The sequence below is a fragment of the Condylostylus longicornis genome, unplaced genomic scaffold (assembly GCF_029603195.1).
Source record: "Condylostylus longicornis isolate FDR11 unplaced genomic scaffold, ASM2960319v2 ptg000044l, whole genome shotgun sequence".
NCBI lineage: Eukaryota > Metazoa > Arthropoda > Insecta > Diptera > Dolichopodidae > Condylostylus > Condylostylus longicornis.
In genome coordinates, this window is record NW_026578013.1 from 7240197 (window position 1) to 7262090 (window position 21894).

General features: G+C 24.7%; 1 protein-coding gene across 1 annotated transcript; it reads right to left on the reverse strand.

Moving 5' to 3' along the window:
- Nucleotides 1–1337: 1337 nt before the first annotated feature.
- Nucleotides 1338–11559, reverse strand: LOC129610128 (roundabout homolog 3-like). The gene is made up of 8 exons (XM_055522516.1): nt 11335–11559; nt 7314–7448; nt 6365–6416; nt 4696–5348; nt 3581–4593; nt 3329–3531; nt 2382–3229; nt 1338–2324 (listed from the first exon to the last, which is right to left on the reverse strand). The coding sequence occupies exons 1-8, from the start codon at nt 11402–11404 to the stop codon at nt 1810–1812; spliced, it is 3489 nt and encodes a 1162-aa protein (XP_055378491.1). The 5' UTR covers nt 11405–11559; the 3' UTR covers nt 1338–1809.
- Between the last annotated feature and the right edge of the window lie 10335 nt (nt 11560–21894).

Sequence of the window (21894 nt, forward strand, 5' to 3'; positions counted from 1 at the left end):
GAAATATATAAATTATTATTGCAATTTATACATAATTAATTACCATAATAAACAATAATGTACAAGTTACAATTATATATAAATGTCAATAAAAATATATCAATAAAATTTTTTTTTTCAAGTTTCATAAAAAATAAATTAGAATTAATAAATTAAATGTGTATAAAAAGTTTTTACAATGCTAAATTTTGTAACATTAAGATAAATTACTTTCAGACAGAATTCTTTTTGTATTCAACTTGATATATCTAACTGCCCTTTGATTAAAATTCTTTTTTAATTCTTTTTTAATTATGAAGTACGTAATTTACGTATGTACGATGAATAAATATTTTTTCAGATATCGTAAAAAAATCGAAATAATATTTTAGCTACGCATTTATAAAATGTGTACCTGTCGTTTATAAAATGTTTAAGTTTTAAATTATTTATTTTTAAATATAAAAACTTTGATTTTTTCAAAAAAAAGTAAAAGTTAAAATATTTTATTCATTTATTAGTCAAATAAAAACAGTAAATTAATATAAATTATATTAAAATTAGATATAAAAGATAACAGGGAACTAAAGTATTTAAAAAAATATGAAAACTGATTTAAGTTGACAACAGTATTTTCAACTTTAAATAATGTCATAAAAGCTAATTATTTTTAAGGAATTTCATTTTAACTTCCTCAAGTGTGCACAAATTTTTATTTATTGTATCTGAAATTAATTTATCTACGTGAACAAAATTTAATAATACTAAAATATTTGCACTCTAATTTTTTTTTCATCAAACTAAAATAGTTTTATAAAATGATAAAGAACATTTTTGTTTACATACATATGTACATAATTAATTTTTTATAAAATAAATTATTAAAATTTTTGTATATGAAAAAATACAGAAGTAATAAATTAATGCTAAGTGAATTAAATTAATGTTTTTTTTTTGTAAAATTCCTACTTAAATTTTAAAATGGCATTTAATTAATTTATTTTTCTTATTCATAATAATTGTACACAATTATTAAAATTATGAATATAACATTTTGATTTTAAATATTAGTTTTCTTTATTTTGTTTTTGGGATTTTATTATATAATATTTACTTTTTTTCTTTCAATCTTTTTATTAATGTCTATAGATTTATATATTTATTTTCTTTATTTTTTAAACACGCTATTCAAATGTGCAAAAATAATATTTCGCTTTATCAATTTTTCCACATCTATTGTTCCCAAAATTTTTTGAAAGCCTAAAAATTATTTCGTGTAATTAAAATAAAACACGGATTAGAATTACCAAATGTAAATTAAGAAGAAAATATTGTTGTAAATTTGTTTTTGAAAAGAAACTTGCACGAATTTTGCTAAAATAGACTTGCACGAATTTTGTTTAAATTAAATTAAAATATTTTTTTCATTTTAAACAAAACGTTAAATGTAAATGTCAACTATATTTACAATGCTTTATTGATATTCGTCTTATCATTAAAAAAATTATTTAAACTTAAAGTATAAGTATGTATATAAAATTTGAACTTTTTAAAATGTTGTAGTCTTGTAGTTTTAAAATTTGTTATCAACTTTCAATTGACTCTATATGGATGGCATGACATAGGCTAACTATATTTTTAAATATAAAATTCAAAACAACATCCAATCTAAGGAAAATTTACCAAATTATTTAATTATAACTCTGTTTTTTTCACTTTTCAAAGATTTTTTACAACAATATTTTATTCGTCAAAAACAATTTTATTTGGTTGATGTTTAATTTTTTCACTTTAACTTAAATACTATTTTTACACATTTATAGCGAAATCCTATGGTTCCCTGAATCTTCTTTCATTGCTTTTCGATCGAGATCTAGATCGCCTGGATCGATTAACCCAACGCGCATCGCTACCATTGTTACCTATATCTGATTCGCTATCATCGGAACTGACAGTACGATTCGTGTTCCGATCGCAAGATGAATCTCGACTACCGTGATGTTGTGCTGCATTTCTAAACATTCTTTTTTGACTTAAAAAATTTTCTTGTTGGTTTCCAGTTATAGTTGCACCAGGTTTTGTTAATAATCGTAAATTGCTACTACCATTCCCTTTACTAAATGAGGAATCTGGCGGACATGGTGGTGGAGGTGTAGCTGGTTCAAATTCCTGATCCTCAAAAAATTCCATATTAACGTTGCGATAATATTGTTCAGTTGGCTCGCCATTACCCGTAAAGTAAGATGAGTCATTTTCACGACAGAATTGTTCATAAAGAACAGACCCTGACTCATAGTCATTTTCTGAAGGATAACAATTGTTTTCATTGCTTCCGTTATTCATGCCTTACATAGAAAAATTTTCTAATTAATTATTTTTGGACAAATTCTAACAAAACTTACCAATATCATTTCCCAGTTGGTGATTAGGTGCAATATCAAAATTATTTGCATTATACGAATTAACTGCGGCAATTTGACGTTGTTGTGTTAACCAATTTTGAGGAAAATTCGGTATCGGTGGAGCTGGCGGTATGTCAGGTAAGGTACCCCACATTTGCGGTTGTTGTTGCTGTTGCATTGGTGATTGTTTTTGTAAGGTTTGTGACTGAGCTGGAGGGGGTTGTTGCGGCATTAAGACACCACCCTTTCTCAAAATTTGTGGGGATAATGCTGCTGGATTGGTTCTTATTGTCATGTTATTCATTTGTGGTTTATGATAGCTGTCGTACGGATGATCGGGCGGTGGTGGCAACATGTCGCATATATTCAACGGTGCTCGAATGGGTGGCCCATTATTATAGTCGTTACTATTTGGTTGTTGTTGTTGTAATAAAAATTTATTTTTTGTGTTAATTGTCTCCTCAGCTTGCATACCAATTACACCGCCGCTAGCATTACGTTGTAAAGTTACTGTCGCGTATGGCTCTGGTGGCGGATTTGGTGGTATTTTTGGGGGGAAATTAACATTACCAACCTCTGCATATTCTGATGGAATTGGAGGTAAAGATGATAAATGGGTCGGCTTAATAGAAACGCTATCATTCATCCATAATGTGTTAAAAGACTTGTCAGGCAAGGTTGTAGTTGTAAGAATTGGTGCCGTTGGATATGACGCTTTCAAGTTACGTTTTGCTCTCTTTGCAAGAATAATAGCAGATATTGCACCACTAATTAAACCTATCCCAACAATTGCTAGAATTATTCCAGGCATGTAAGTGCCCTTCCAAGTGTGAGTTGTTGGATCAGTTCTGAAATATTATTAAAAAGAAAATGAATCAACAAAATTAATAATTGAAAGGAGAACATTTAAAAATTTTGACAAAATATTTTAAAAATTTAATTTTTACTTTGGAGGTCTGGCAATAAACGATGGATCCATTAGTAGAGCTGCTGGTTCACTATACGGTCCAAGGCCACCAGCAGTTAAAGGAGCAACTCTTGCAATATATTTACCACCTGGACTTAAGCTATTTATTACAACGGATTGAGTTGTGGCATTAAGAGACATTTGCCCAAGCAACTTATTAGTAATATTTGATTTAATTTGAATCTAAAATGACAATATGAGCAAAAAAAACATAATTTACAAAATAAATTACTTTATATCCTGTGAGTTCGCCGTTAATAAGTTCAAGAGGTGGAGGAGACCATCGAACATAAGCTGCAGTATTATTAATTACCCCAACACGCACATCGGTTGGTGGAGCGGATGGTGGACCATCTAAAGTTTTTCCTTTACGTAAATTCGAAACAGATCCACCCAAACCCTTGGGAACGGAAACAAAAACTTCATATACTGTATAAGGTTTTAAGTCCTTAAGTCGGTGAGCTCGTTTATCGACATTTGTCACTGCGAACATAAAGTCTGTTGACAATATTGCTGAATAATTTCGGTCTTTAAAAGGCAGTGGCCAATAGTAAAGTGTTATTTGCTGATCTGTGAATAAATTAGGTTGTGCTGTTACAGCCCAATTTACATCTAGGGTATTCAAAGATATCGGAGTAATAGTCGTAATTAACAAATTTTGAGGTGTACCCCAACGACTTCCAGGAGGTTCAGGTATTTGAAATTCTCCTTCCACTTCAGACTCCTCTCGTACATGGATATATACTTTTTTAGATGAACTACCTGCTTCGTTAACTGCAAGACAAGAATACCATCCCTCATCTGATTTTTGGGCTTTTTTCAATATTAGATCGCCATTTTCAGCGACATGGTAATGAGGGGAATGGCCATTAGGTACGGAGGTTCCTACCTCTGTATATGTTGTAGTATTTGGTAGTTCACTAAACATTGAATTTTTATTTTCCTCCTCATTTTCATCCCCAGTTGGTAAAACGCTACGTTCCAAACGATTGGTTGAATTTTGTGATAAACGAACGGAGCGTTTAGGTCTAAAACTCATTATTTTTTCTTTCACTAACAAATTTTGTTGGTGCTTCTCTTCCATCATGTGAGAATAGTTTTCGACAAGTTTTGCACCTTCTGCAAGAGTTATTTTATCCCATATAATAACAGGTCGTGGACGACCTAACGAGCGACATGGCAATTTTATTGAATCTCCAATTTTTACTTCTGCATCAGAGGGTGCTTCAGCAAATGTGGGTGGAGCTATAACAAAAATAAATAAATTATTAAGTAATATACAAAAGTTTAAAGTTTTATATACAAAATTTACATGCATAAGTATATAAATATATAAAAACTAATTACCATAAATACTTAAACGTATAGAAATGGAAACATTTCCACCTTCATTAAAACCTTTGCATGTATATTGACCCTGATCTTCTTCTCGGGCATCCTCTATTCTTAGCGTATTGTCTAAAAGTATTCTTGATCTACCTTCGGGTAAATGACCACCCGAATCACGATACCATTGAACATTAGGTTTTGGATCACCTTTGATTTCACATGGTATATCTAGACCTTCACCTTCTATCACTTCTGTGTCTTGAGGACCTCTAACAACAGTCGGAGGCGTTAAAACCTTTAAAACAACAGGTGGTGCCGATTTCATTCCAGCCATATTCTGTGCTGTACATTCATAGCGTCCGGCATCAACTGCTTGCACTTCCGATATCATAATACTACCTTCTTCTATCATTGATATTCGCTTTCCTAAATCAAGCAATTTGCCGTCCTTATACCACAGAACTGATGGTTCTGGTACACCCCGCGGCGGCGTACAATTTAAAATAACTGGTCCGCCTGATAACGCCAAAGTATCACTTGGAACAGAGCGAAACTCATCTTTTAACACAGCTATTTGCAAGGTTGCATTTTTACTAACAGCTATTCCAGCTGTGCTACGTGCCTCACACCAATATATACCTGCATCTTGTTCTCGCTTGTTATGCATTACTCTATTAACAAATAAAATATGTGTATATTATGTAAATGAGAATAGAAACCTTTTACAAATGTTTTTTTTTACAAAATTATGTATTACAACCACACCAAAAATAGAAAATCATTAATTTTTTCAAGTTAAACAAAGGATTTCTTAACAAAGATCTGTAGTTATCTTTGACAATCATTCCAAAAATATTTTCAACACCCTGTCTTTGATATAATGTTTTAATAAAACATGAAAGTTAAAAAGGTCCTTGAAAAATTACATTAAAATTTTAACAAAATTTATTTCACGTTGCATGAGCAAATAAATTCTTTATTGTCTGGAAATCTCCTTAATAAACAACTTTAGTATGTGCAAATACTTAACTACATATTGTATATTTTAATATACTTACATATGTATATGCATAAAAATATATTACACGTATGTACATATATATATAAAAAATAAATAAGTAACAAAAAAGATTTGATGTGTAAAAGAAGGTATTAGAACAAAGAAAACTCCAAGAAAAAATTTTTAGGCGAACTGAGGTTAAAATAAGAAAATAATTGATTGGAGATTGTTTTTTTTCTCTAATACATTAATAAATATATTACGCATAGGACCTGATAAGCGAAGCTGAAAGTAAATAGGAAATTGTTTATAAGTATTTGTAACATATTGTACTTATTTTAAGAAATTCAACCTTTATATAAGTAAGTATTTAATTATCAAATCTTAATTTTGCAAACATTTCAGTATAAATTGCATAGTTAGCACGTAGTCAATTGACAAGGGATAAAGTTTCTAAGAAAATAATTTAGAATCCAATGTCAGGAGAATCAATTAAATTACCAATGCTAATTACAGTTAAATAATAACTATTAAGCTTAAAATTATTTTGAAATATGTACTTAATTAATAAGATTTATAATTATAAATTTTATTATAATAAAATACAGGTGAACACGTACATACTTATATTATACGTGTATACTTTTTAATTAAACAAAAGAAACATTTATTTTATAATGAACTTACCTAAGAAAAAACAATGAACCCTCTGGTAAAATTACACGTCTTTCTGATGGCACTGAACATAAAAATAATACAAAAAACTAGTATAATTTCCATAAATTAACAAATTTATATGATAAAATACAATTTAATAAATCAAAAAATTAAATAAAATCAAATTTTGCCATATTAAATATTCTGCTGAAGTGCTGACTAAAAACTTATTACTTAGATACATATATTTTTGAAGAAAACATAATATAAAATAAAAGTTATAAAAATTAAAAGTTATATTTAAACCGAAAATTATACAAAAGAAAATTACTTTTAAAATAACATACAAACAGTATGTAATGAGCACTAGAATAATAAAATTTTTAATATCGAACTCGTTTATGAATAAGACTTTCATACTGATCAATTGCCACAACATTGAAACACTTTTATTAATTTTTGTTTCCTTCTCTGGAGACTTTAATAATTAGTTTCGTCAAGAGGTGGCGTTGTAATTCATTAGTCATTATTTCTTTAAAAATAATATTTCTTTAAATCACTTAGCGATCATCATTGAACGATGCTTAGCAATTTTTATGATCGCAATTTAATTGTCTCGACTTACATCTTGTTTCAACAAATACAATGCAACATGAAACAAACCAAGCGATCATTTCAAATCAGTGTGAAAAGTTTGTGGAATTGATTATTAGACAAAAATCACCTAAATATTGTCAGCCAGAATGGTCACACTTTTTTAAGATTTGCTTCAATGAAATTATATATTTAAAGTTGTTGACCTATATACAAATATTCGTAAAATAAACAAACAAATATTGTACTATGTGACCGAAAATTATGTTTATAGTATTCGCTTGTGTTTGTACAACTAAGAAGACCATTTGAATAGCATTTCATTTCACAAGTACAATTTTTTTCGATTTGTTCTACGTTTGCAATTACAAATATTTTTTCTTACCTAAGGGTGTACCGTTGTGATACCAACTAATTTCTGGTGTTGGTCTTCCTGTTGCTTTACAATTTAAGGTTAATGGTTCTTCTCGAGCAGCAATTGCATCAGCTGGATGTTCAACGATTTTAGGTCTTTGTTGAGCTAAAATTATAAAAATAAATGCATAAGATAGTTAAATATTTATTTTTAATAATGTTTAAGTAGTTGTTTAAAATTCTGTTTTTATTGAAAAATGAGTTTTATGTAAAATTTTAATCGTGTGTCATTCTTAATTGTCATTATAATGAAAAAACACTACTAAATAATTACATGTAATAACACATAAGTACTTTCAACTGAAATTTCATCTTACTAAAACGTTTTTCTGGACTATATTACAAAAAATATTTTCCCCATTTCCACCACGTAGTTAAAATATACTCGTATCAGAACAATAAACCATAAATTATATTTCTTTTCATGCAAATCAATGTTCGTAAGTTGTTTCACAAGCAATTTAGTAACCGCACTGTTATTTGTATAATTAATTACTTATATCTATAAAATTGTGTCTATAATAATATAAATATTAATTAAATATGCCTACTTATTTACATAAACAAATAAAATAAACGGAAATTCATATAGTTCAATTCAATTTGATCAATATCATTTTAAAATAAAATAAAAACTAATTTTCTTAAATATCCGGATATACTTATTTAAATAAATGTACGAATACATACTTTTACATAGATATTTAAGTTAATAGGTAACAAGGTATATTTACTTAAACACAAGTAAGTATATTAGAAGAATGTACTTAAAGAAATTTTTTACATATATTTACATACATATTATGTACGTATAGTTATCAGTGAGTATAGAAAATTTTACTATGCAAATAACACCAAATTAAGAATGGGCTATTTTTATTGGTTTTCTTTTTCCTAAATATTTTGATTTTCATCTTCACGCAATTTCTTCCTCCCTTGGTTTTTGTTATGAATAAGTATGACATCTAGCTCTATATATAAATATAAGACTTATTACATGCACAGGTAACTCAGTAAGATTGTTTACCACACGTTGTGTATTTTAGGCTATTTGAAAGATTAATGTAAGAATATATTTAATTAGTATAAATGAACTATTAATAGAATTCCATATGCTTAAGTAATAAATAGAAATTGTTTCTCGAAAAACTAGACGATATAAGTACTTAGGTATTTAAAGCCACTTTTACTAATCGTAAGAGTAAAATTCAACTGTTTCCATTTATTTTACCCGTTTTAGTATATATGCCAAAAATATATAAATAACTAATTATGTATGTAGGTACCTAATTATATCTAATTTAAGTAATTAAAATGAATCGTCAGTATAACTCTTTAAAATATGCAAGCACTTACTTATATGTACTTCGTTATACTTAAGTAAGTACGACTATCTAAAGATTGTAGAGAAACTAATTAAGTACTATTATTTATTTTGGATTTCTTCATTGAAAAGTAAAGATACAATCAGGTTTCTTATTTAAAACTCAAGTAAATTGCTCGCTAGCAGATTATCATTTAAATTTATTTTCATTTACTTAAATAGTATTACTAAAATAGCATTCTAAAGTTAACTACTTATTCTGAAAATTCTTTATTAATCCTAAATAAATTTCAATTCCATTGTTACAATCAACCGGTAAACTATGACTACTGAAATTGAATGTAAAAATATCTAGACATTTTAAATTTTTTTTTTTGTTTTAAAACAACAAAAATTAATAAGGGCCCCAAGAATAAATTTTAAATGCAATTCATAAAAAATACAAAGAACCCAAATAGTAAAAGAAAAATAAGAAAAATAAATAAATACAAGAGGAAATAAAAATAGAAAAAAAAAAGTTGTCTGTGTTGTGTTGTACAACGGTTTTATGTCGTTCATATGTATGTATGTATATGTATGTATATAAGCACTTATAATGTTTATATACAATTTTTGTTATTTTATTTATTTATTAATATTTATTTAATTTAAAAAATCAAATTTATAAATTTATGAATAAAAATTCTGTTATATATTGGTGTAATAGATTGTACATTGTATAAAAATATGCATAGCACCTCTAAACGTAGACTAATACATCTTAACATAAAGTTGGGTCAAACCAATGGTTTGTATTGTAGCACTTTTCCCTTCAACAAGTGAAAATTCTGCTTTTAAATACAGTCTATGTACACCTATCACACTATTAAAATTACTTTCATTCATATAAAAAACTATTTCTAGGATTGCATATATTTAGGATGAACGATTTATGCAGTCTTTGAAATAAAGCAAAACTTAATATAAAGTGGGGTTAACATAATGCTTGATTTTAAGGTTTAATTGTGTGAGTTAAGAAAAATAACTATATTTTTTAATGTCATGGAATTTACCGTTAGCTTTTTGCGTTTATAGAAATTTGAAAAAGCTTGCGGTTTCGGAAATATAAGGTGTCAAAAATTCAAATATTACAAATTTCAAGAGGCCATAACTTGAGAGGGGGTGGAGATGGAAAAAAATTTTCTTCTAACGAAATGAATTATTTGTTAATGTCTAAAATCTCCTTTCAAAAATTTCAAGCTTCTGCAGGCTGGGGTCTAGAAGAAAAACGACATCAAAAATTTGGAAAAAAAGGACTTTAGATAACGGTAAATTTGAACGGACATTTTGTTTTTCTAAAGTTTAACTATAGTATACCCCGCTAGAGGAAGCAAGCCACTGCCTTTCTGCCAAAATTTCAAAACTGCTTATGGTTTCATTGCAACAATTAGTTAAAAAAAGGCCATTTTTATGGTTTTGGGGGGTAGAACTTCTAGAGGGGGGGAGATAGGTAAAAACTTTGTTCTACGGAAATAAATTTCTAGTAAAGATCTATACAAAATTGAAGGTTTCTATCTTCACGGGTGTAGAAGTTTTGTAAACAGACACACGGACAGACGGACGGACGCACGGACGGACGGACAGAGTGAAACCAATAAGTACTTTTTTCAAAATTTTTTTGGAAAAGTGCTAAAAATGAAAAATTGAAGAATTATCGAAAATATAAACGCAAACTGTCATTCACTTAACCATTGTTCAATTATTCATTATTAGTTCATTAAACCGATTTTGTTTTAAAGTTTAATGGTTTTATCCGGTTTGTGAGGAACTCGTATAAGAATTATACTTACTTTAATTTACTTTGTATGTATTTTAGAAGTGTATAATATCACAAATTTCTGTAAAACACGTTCTAAAAAGTTTCTAAAAAATTGATAAAATTTAAACATGCAAGTTTTTAAAATAATTGTTTGAATTGAAACTATTTCAAGAATGCAAAGAAAAATCAAAGGTCCAACCTTTATTAACGTTTATAGGAAAACTAATGCCATTATATCTATCAGGTCTCTAAACTGAGTCAAAAATATTGATCAATTTCCTTCACACAAACAAATTCCGACTCATCTTTCATTTAAACTCCATATAAATTTGGAATTTTTTTTTGATTTGCACTTCGAACTTGATGGCCTGATAGATACATTAAATAATAGACATTAAGAAAAATAAATTTATTCAAATTGGATTTATCTTGGCTTAAATATAAAACAACTGGGAATTGAATTCTGCAAAAATTAAATACTGAAAAATAAATTTAATTTTACGCGATAAATGTGAAGAATAAGTTTATTTTGTTTCGTAAGGTAATTGTACTTAAGCATACAAAAATTATTTTGAAACAAATAAAAAATAGATTTAAGAATCTCAATTTAGAAAAAAAATCTCATTGCTATTTTTAATATAATTTTAATCAATAAATTATAAAAACTTTTCAAATTAAGATTTTTAAAACAAAAATTCTTTAAACCTAAGGATGCGGTAAACTATTTTTAAGGGTGCGATAAACAAACACATAGATTATAGATTTTAATAGATATACCCTACAACTATACATAATTATTATAAATTCATATTTATATGTATACTTATATGTTGTTATTTGTGTATGTATTTATATATAAAGTACACTTACCTTTTACAAAAATACATTGTGATGAAAATATCACTAGATAAATCGACGTAAATAAAACAATTTTATCCATAATTTGAAATTGTTCTAATATTATAAAAGTTGATTTATTTTAATTTTTATATTTTTATAATATTATTTTTAAGTCTTTTAATTTTTTTTTATTAATTTGCCATAAAAGAAAACTAATAACTAGAACATGTTATTTTATACATGTGTGTCTGTATTTTGTTTATATATGAGTAAGTATGCATATTTAAAAAAAAAAAAACTATTCAAAAAATGAACCAAAAATTTTAAAGATGATTTTGAACAGTAAGTTAAAATTGAAAAAAAATATATGTATATATATATATATATATATATATATGAGTTTAAGTATTTGTAGGTATGTAAGTATATATTCAATAATTGTAAATATATATTGATGTATATAATTATGTACAACTTATATTTATATATAAATTTGTATTTTATTGTTATACTTGTTTTTTTTTTGTTTTTGTAATTTTTTTTTTGAAAAATTGAAATTGTGTTTTAACACACTTTTGAAATTTTCACTTGTTTTTTATTTTCTTGTTTGGTATTTTTTTATTTTTTTGTTATTTAGAATTTGGAGCAGTTCCTTAGAAAATATAATACACAACTTTTTATTTATTTATTTATTTATTTATTTTTTATTTTATTTCACTAGGAGTATAATTTTCAATACGAAATATTTTATAAAAATTTTTTGTTTTTCTTTATTTTGTGTTTTTTTTTTCACTATTCTTTCAATTTAGAACTTTTACATGATTTTCCATTAAATTTCTTTTTCTAATTTTTTTTGTTTTTTTCTCTTTATCAACATTAAAAATAAAAAAAAAACTGAAAGAACAAAAGCCAAAAATACAAAAAAAAGGACACATTAAATAATCTTTCCAACTGCAATGAAAAATGTCTTTGTGTAGGCGTGTTGTATTGTCTTTTTTATATTTTTCTTATTTTATATTTTACTTATACTTATAAGTATGTATATTTTATGTAGATACATATATATTTTTTTACAATTTTCTTTTAGTTCTCTCTATATATACATAACTTTATTTATAAAATACATAATATTCTCTTTCTGTTTTATTTAAGAATGTGAACACAAATACAAAAAATAATTGGGAAAGAAAATATAATAATATACTTTTAGTATAACAAAATAATATATTTATTGTTATATTTGTTTATCAATAGAAACATAGCGAGTAAAGTAGCGCTACTGATGTACGGCGATATCATACATTTTTTACTGTTATATTGTATTCTTATATTTAAAAAAAAATCCAATTCGAAAATAAAAAAACACAAAAGAGAATGATAGAGGTACTTAAGCATAAGTTTAACAAACATACATGTTATATATATATATGTACACAAATACTATATTATATCGAAATATATACATGTACTTATGTAGATATGTTCAATAATGAAAAATTTAGGTACAATAAACGATTAAAGAAAAACATGAGAAATAAAAAAAAATAAACGAAAACAGGACCGTCAGTTAATCATTATTCAATAGAAAATTTACAGAAAAAATTAATGAAAAAAAAAAAAAAACAAAACATTCAATAATCCTTAAGGATATTTTCATAAGTAATGTAAAAATATTTTTCAAAATATTGAATAAAAGTCTATTAATTATTTAAATGTTATATTTTTTATTAAAAATAATAAATTATATAATTTTATACAGTTGTATATATATATATAATTTTGAATTACTTATCTATTATACTATAATCGGGACACTTATTGCAAATCGAGATTAGAGTGTAACTCTGTTTTATCAATTAATAGAAAAGATTAATGTCTTACTTACTTATAATATTTAAGCAAAAATTTCACTTATTTTTTGTAACATACGTTTATGTACATGTACATATATATATATAATATAGTAAATTTTAATATTTATTTACTTAAGGAAATAAAATTTTTGGAATAATATTTTTAAATTAACTAAAATAATTTTTCGATCCATTAACATATAAAATATTTAAGTACTTACTTAAACTTACAATAACAGACTATAATGAAAACAAACATAACAGATTATAATGATAATAATATTGTTAAACAAAGAGCTTTGTATCATAAGATTAAACAGAAACAGTAATTGTTTATAGGGAAATTTAGAAAACAATAATAGAATCATTATTTCATACAATAAATTAAAACAAAAAAACATGAAGTACTTATGTATTGCAATCTTTATCGTCACCCAAGTATATACAAGAAAATTAATACTCGTAGTGAAATAAGCTTTGGTATGCAATTAATCATTATTATATTTTTCTTTTTTCAATTTTTAACACCGGTATACTTTTTTCTCTTTTTATATTTCCAGCATTATTAAAAAAAAATGTTCTCATTAGCTTAAATTTATCCGCCCATGCCTCTGTTTCTTATTTAACTCTCCTACTCTAAAAGTAGTGGCCCTCAATGTCCAAATACTACAAATACTATCAGAATTTATTTTATGGAAACATAAACATTTTTGAAATTCCGACAACATAAAAATATGGTATCTTGTTTCCAAATCTTTAAAGTAGTCTTCCTCTTGGATGGTATATTCTGTTTGAGACTTAAATTTCAGTAGCTTCTTCTGTATATTAACAAACAGCTAGTTTTGTGCATATATAATAATATTTTATTTAAAATCAAAATAAAATATTTTATTAGAAAAATTATAGAAATACAAAAATATCAGTAACGATTTATTTTGAACCGTAAGTATTAAATTCACTATACTCATTTTATTTTTGCTTTCATCCTTACAGTATCCAACAATTATAAAATTGAGAATAATATAAGTAAATATATTCAATTGAACATCATATTTTTTTTTTTAATTATTTTCACTTGCAAATGTTCTTTCTCTACAAAGTATTGAAGCGATCTCAACTTATTTTCATGAAAAAGTAATCCCGCCAAATAAATTTCTGTTAAGAGTGCTTAACCTCTTTGAGTGAGGGAATTGATTTTCAATTAACCATGTTTTAATACTTAAAATTCTATTTGTCTTATATGAAATATTTAAGAACAGCTGCATTAATTTTTTTTTTTTTGATAATAATAAATTTGACATTTTTAGCGTACATATTTCATATTTACATTTATGTATACGTACTTATAAAATTATTTAATATTCATTCTTATTAAATGAAAACCAATCAGTTTTTGTATAATGCTCAAAATTGTTAGCTATACAAATACATTGTGCGTACAGGTACTTAACACAAAAATATAGGTACTTAACACAAACATTGCCTCACAAAATTAGCTATATTTCATTATTAAGTTCATATTAGCTATTTCATTATTAAATTGTAATATATATACTCATATATACATATATACATATATATATACATACATAGCTAAAACAAAAGTTGAAGTAATTTTATGTAAGTAATTAATAAGTTTGGAATTTTCAAATTAACTCACTTACACTTCTATACATACATGTACATAAAAATATTGATTTTGTTCTTGATACTTAATTTAAAAATTATACTTACTAACTTTTAAGAAGTTTCAAAACTTTCACAAATGTATACAAACAATTAAGATATGTATATACATATGTATATATAACTACGAATCTACATAATTTAGTTTTCAGTACTTCCACATAGTGATAAGTATAAACCTATTGTATATATAACAATTTTTCAAATAAAACTTAAAAAAGTATTAAATAGAAACTTAATTAAATTATTTGATTAAATTAATCCAAAATCACTTTTTTATACATACATATATACATAAATATGTACACGTGATATAAATAATATTTCTAGTGATAAAATTATATTATTTTATTTACAAATATAATGGAGTGAATTTTTTGATTAAATCAAAAAAGAAATGCAACTATAATATAAAACAAGTATGTAAGTATGTATATATATCTAAATATAATGTTTTATATACTTATTGATAGTTATAACTAGAATACTTATACATAATGTACTTAAATGCATATAATGTATATATATAAAATTTGCTTGTTAAATACCAAATAATAAAATACAGCGAATGCGTATAAATTAAAACAGAAACTCTAACAAAGGCATTATAAATATACCAATAAAATTTTCTAATGTCTAGATTGATTCAAAGTGTTCAGAGACAAAAGCAAAAAAGCAACGAATACACAAAAACAAATGGAAAAACAAAGGTAAGAATAATCCCGTAGACATAATGAATTTTATAAATAAAATTCATCTACTATTAAATGTTGATTGAAAAATTTTAAAATTTCTGTTATGAGAAAAAATTTCTGTGTATTTTTTAATTAAATTTTATACAATTGTGTAAGTACATACTTTTTTTTTCCTTCTTATCAAAAATCGAAATCAGCCATAAATTATTTTTAATTAAAATTTATAGAATAAATTATTAGAATTGCATTACAATTATATCACTTGCATATATATATATATATACATGCAAAGAGAATTAAAACAATAAATATGATGGTAAGTATTTCTTAAATAGAAAATAGGGTATGAGTACATAAGCATTAAGTTGTTAAATATATATGTTATATATGAACTTAGAGTAATCATTTAATTTACACTTTTACTATATTTTCCCAAATTTTCTTAATAATTCGACCTTCATAATTTATAAACATACAGGCACACACATACTTAAATTATATTTAATGATGATAGTTATGGGTACAAATTTTATTAAAATGGACCTTAACCCCGACTATCCATTATACGTTTATTTCGTATTATATTTTATATTTAAATAAGAGTAAATAAATTTTTAGGATGATGTTTTAGTTAAGAAATTTTATAATATTTCCAGATTGAAAAAAGCATTGTAGTTTCTTAAACAATCAAATCGTGAGTGAAACCACAAGGCACATGAAATCTTAGTTAATATGGGATTTTCGCAATGTAAATTGAAGTATACTTAGTGTGTATACACTAAAAATTCGGATAATGAAATTAATATAATTTTGCATTTATTTCAACGACATTTTGGTATCATGTTTTATAAGGGCAAAACTTATTTTCTATAAAAAAGGACATATAAGTACTTAGAATGTTTGATATTTAAACGACAAGGATGCTATAAATCATTTCTTGGGACTTGAAATCGAAGGCAAAGTGGGTACAATAAAAATTATGGGATGTCTACTTAGTGGAAATAGAATAATACAGCGTTAAATATTTAGGTTCATTACCTGACGCTATAACTTAATTTTTTCTTGTCTAATTGTTACAAGTAAGCACTTATGCATATTTTGTATATACCATTTGTATTACTTAACTTGCAATTTTAGTCTGTAATAAAGCATTATGTTGCCAATTCTGCTTTTTTCAAAATTTTATGAAATCAAAATTTTATTTAATTATTCTGTATATTGCCTATTTAACATACATAAATTTGGCATTTTCTCGAAGTTCTCTGAATAGAATTGTATTTTTTTTTTTGTGGAATAGTTATTAAATTATAATATTATAGGAAATTATAATATTTTAATAAAAAGGAACGACCAGCCATAGTTTGTAATTAAAATAGCTACACTTTTGTTAATTATCATTGTTATTTTTTACAATTAAATAAACAAAGTGTAAGTACTTAATTTTTCAGAAAAATTAAAAATCTTAGTTCAACAATTTTTTTACCCATAATCACAATTTCATTCTTAAATTATTAGACACATATAAGTATGTATGTCTATATTAAAATGCATTAAGTAAAACAATTAATATTCTACTCAATATATATATAATTACTACACTAGTATTACGTTCACTTGGATGTGCACAATTTAGTATTATTAATTTATGTTGGTTATAAATTGAAAAATCAAAATTCCTTCCATTTCTTTTCTTAATATATGCTTATTTAATTTAAATATATTAAGTATTGAATATTTTTTAATTGAAACTTAATATTTTAATTATTTTATTTTCATTTTAACTCAATATTATTAATTAACTATTGATAGTATTTCACTCAATTATCATTTTTCCTTTTATATACTCGCGCGTTATTCAAAAATAATTTATTTGAAATAATTTAAAAATAATATAAGTAAGTAATTATGTTTCGTACAGTCACTATAAAATTATTCAATCAATTATTGTTAATAATACTAAGTCATTAAATTAGTTTTTAATCCAAAAAAAAAATCTTAAATTTTTAAAATATTTAGAGGATATCTAGGAAAACGGCAAACTAAAACTAATTTCAAAAAAATATTTATATTTATAGGTAATCGTTTTGATTTGAATACTAATTTACTTCTGTTTTTTTTTTTAATAACTAACTAAGTACTCATTTATTTTTTATGTATTTGTATAAGTATATATAATTTGAAATTCCTTTAGTAAAAACCATTCAATAATTTTCCTTTTCTGTGTAATCAAACCAATAAAAAAAGAAACACTTATACGAAGGGTATTTGAGTTTTCCATTTACTCACTGATTATTGGAAAAACCCACAGCGTTTGTGAGTGTTGTTTTTTCTTTTAAATTTATTTAATATTTAACAAGATAAATTTTTTTATAGCAAAAAAGGAGTAAAATAATTTCACAAAATTAAATTGTTTAAACAACTCAATTAAAAAAATTGAATTATACGTATATAACGTATGTTTTGAAATAATACACAATAATCACAATGTTTTATATATGTAATAAGTGAGTACATATATTGCATATAGTAAAGCAGGTATGACAAAATGGCAATCCACGGTTCCATCGCACATTTTTTTACATATACCTAATAATTTTTAAAAATTGTTATTTTTATTCAAAGATTGCTGAAATATATCGGATCTACTTTCATATTTGTAATGACGAAATCGTTCTTTTTTGTTTCGAAATTAAAAATACTGATCTGACTTTAAACATATGTTAAATGAATACAAGACTTAGATTTGTTTGCTGATAATTTTGGTTATAAATTTCAAGGTTAAAATTTAATATCACATTTGATGATTGAAAGCCTTTGAACTAAGTACATACTTACATTATATGTATGTAAATTTAACAAGAAATTAATTTTTACATAATTTTTTTTAATTACTTAATTTAAGTGTATTTTTCCAATATTTTTTATTGCTCTATTATGTTCAATTACTTATCACTAAAAAATTTTAATTTTTAATAAAGCGCAAAACTCAGTTTTGTACTCGTATTTAAATTTCAAAGAAATTGGCCCATATGTCAAAACGAGTTTGAGATGTCTGTTATACATCATTATATTTCTATGGGCCAAAAAATGTGCAAAGTTGAACGTGCATTATTTTAAAAATCTTAAGTAAGTTGGTAAATTAAAAAATATTAAGTAAGTATGTACTTATATTCATAAATTCAAATACTTACTTATTACTATTACTTAATATACATATATTAACATAATATACTTAAGTATAACATAAGAGATAGGAGAAAACAAATCTTGACCAATTTTCTTTTATTATCAGATACATAAGTATATATATATATATATATATTATGAATATGGGTATATATAATTTAAGTATTGTTTGTACTTATATAAATAAATTTAATAAAATTTAAGTACTTACTATGTACTATATTTAAGAAAAAATAAATAAATATTGTTCTAAACTCTTTTACTTGACTTAATATAATTGAATAAATCTATACAATTTATCTGCTGTGACCAAGTCATAATATATTTAATAAACAGAAATTCTTTATAGTAAGAAACAAAAACTATTCTAATAGCTACTGAAATATTTACAAATTTTTAATATAGTAATTTTAAAGAAGTGATAACAACATTGTGATAAGACAGGAAATGTCCGAAATTTACAAATTTTACAATACTTATATGATTATCATTATTATGTAAATAAATATACTTATATACAGAGTGATTCAGAAAGGTATACAACAACATATACTACTTTTTAGGGGGTGGAAAATGGGTAAAACTTTTAACCAAGTTTTTTGTTATATCTTTATATAAAAGATAGGAACGAACAGTTTCTAAAAGGCCTAGTAAAGTTCTTAAAATAAATATGTTATTTTCGGAATATTAAGCATTCGAACTTTAGGCATAATCAAATTTTGCCCTTGTTTTATTTTTTCAGTTTTTCTAACTGGAATAATTTCGTAAGAAATTTATTAAATCCTTGAGACTTTTGTTTATAAAAGTCTCAGCTGCTTAAATTTTAATTTAAGGACTTATATTTTCTGTACCATAAAAAAATTTTTATGGTACAGAAGATATAGCACAAAAATCACAAATATAATGAGCTACAAATTGTATTGAAATTAAACTAGATGTTAAAACTAAAATTTAACTCAATTAATTATTCCTTTATCAAAAAATTTAGAAAAATACGAATTCTTTATCCATAAAATTTCCAACAAACACCAAATTCTCTTATGAAATTCATCTAATTCGGCAAATATTTTTCTTTTTCTTCTTTCAAATCTATCTCAATTCAGTCGCATATTTTAAATTAATTGCTTTACTGGAACACCTCTTTAGTTGCAGCAACCTTATGCCAATTTTAGTTTTTGTAGAAATATGCTTAAAATTTATCAATCCCATTAAATTATTTATTAATTGTTTATTAGCTTTATAATTTTAATATACAAACTCCATTTTGTTAAAAAAATGAAATTTTCCTATTAAAAAAAAATTTTTTCAATTTAAAAAAATTCAAAATTGGTATGGAATGTCTTTAAAAATTCGCTCCAGCTGGATAATTTTAATAACTTCAGATGCCAAATGGTGTCTAGATTTTGAAAATGTTTTTTTCAAATTTTTTAAATTACACCCAATGTCAGAAAAATGCATTTAAAAATTTCAAACCATATAGGTACCATTTCTTATAAAAACCGGCAAAATAAAAAACCTATCAATTTTTTTTACCAAGAAAAGTTTCGAAAAAAAATTTTTGATTACTAGATGTTTTTTTTGTTTTTCCTAATACAAAATTCTAGTTTTTCTTTTCAAAAATTTTCAAATTTTTTTAAATCAATTTTTGTTTTTCAAATTAAAAGTCTATATAAAATTTTCGTTTCAATTTTGTTTTTACATATTTGTTACATTTCAATAAACACATTAAAATTCAGATTTTGTAAAAAAATAACGGCTCTTAAAAATGTCTTAAAATTAAAAATAAATTGAGATTTAATTAAAATTTAATTGCAAAAAAAATTTTTATAAGTATTTTAATACTATTTTTATTAATACTACATTTGTTTTTATTCTAGTTCGCTCCTGGGAGAAGCGTGGTGCTGTTGTATGATATCGTTGAACCATGAACCATTTTCTTATGTCATTAAGTTTACTAGATAAGTGATGAGTTTACCGTAATTAATACTACATTATATATATTAAATTTAAAGTAACACATTGCTCCTATTTCCAAAGATATTCCATATTTAGAATTTTCAAAATAAAAATTCAAAATGTCTCATATTCTCCTATCAAGATTAATCTGCAAACCAGAAAAATGTTTGTTTTGTGCATGCTGACAGCGTTATCTCATAATTCCTAGTTAGCAGTAGTCGCAGAAAATTTTTAAAATTAAACTGAGAAGCAAAGTTGAACGCGTAATGTATTCAAAACAACTAACGAAATATGACGAAAGTTATTAGCTTGCATCCATTAAGCTCATAGAATTTTGTTTTTATTTCAAGCTTATGCAGACATACGCAGTTACGTATATTATGCATAAGTATATATACAGATGTCAATATTATTTACTTATACAAGTAAGAAGGTAAGTAGGTTACCTACTCAATCGTGTTTTGTTAAAATCAATTATTGAATATATGTTATGAACAACTCCTTTGTTCTTCTTTTCTTTTAAAAGTCCTACTACATAAATAACAATTAAGTATCAATGAACAAATTGATATTATTTTTCTCTAATCCCAAAAACAAACTACGCAGGCTGCTTGGTCTATCTATTTAAAACAAAAACCAACAAACTTCCAATGGATTCAAAACAATACCACAAGACGCCAAAGCTTTTGATAGTAGTATAAATAATTTTAATTTAGTAGAAAATTAAATTTGTTTGAAAAATACTTAAATTATTTTTGATTACCTCCACTTTTTTGTTAAAAGTAGCTTCGTAAACGGAATATCGAACTCATATTAATAGCTGGACTCACTGCTTCCTCTTATTAAAGCCAAATTTAAAAGTTTGTATAAAAAATTACAATAAATAAATAGGGTAAATTTTGAATTTGAATAAAGTAGTTTCGACAATGTAGACCCATTAAATAGAAACAAAGACAGATCGGGTATGGGTTTAACTTTTTCCTTACGCAATGAAAGTAATATATCTAATTCTTTTAAATTTAAATCGTATAAATATTAATATGATTAGGTTCTTAATTAGAATCCCTCTCCATTTGGGTAGTTAGGTACCTACGCTCTTTAAATAAACCAAACCAAAAATTCACTTCTCAATTTTTAAGTGATATAACATTAATGCCTATTTGCATGCATACACAAAAGTATACATTTATATATTTTTCAACAAATGCCCCTTT

Bases quoted from the DNA above. Each gene is read 5' to 3' on its own strand.
- LOC129610128 (XM_055522516.1), bottom strand. From the start codon at position 11,404: ATGGATAAAATTGTTTTATTTACGTCGATTTATCTAGTGATATTTTCA. The intron at 7,449-11,334 runs GTAAGTGTACTT...TTATAATTTTAG, and splicing joins ACAATGTATTTTTGTAAAAG to CTCAACAAAGACCTAAAATC. The intron at 2,325-2,381 runs GTAAGTTTTGTT...TTTCTATGTAAG, and splicing joins CCAACTGGGAAATGATATTG to GCATGAATAACGGAAGCAAT.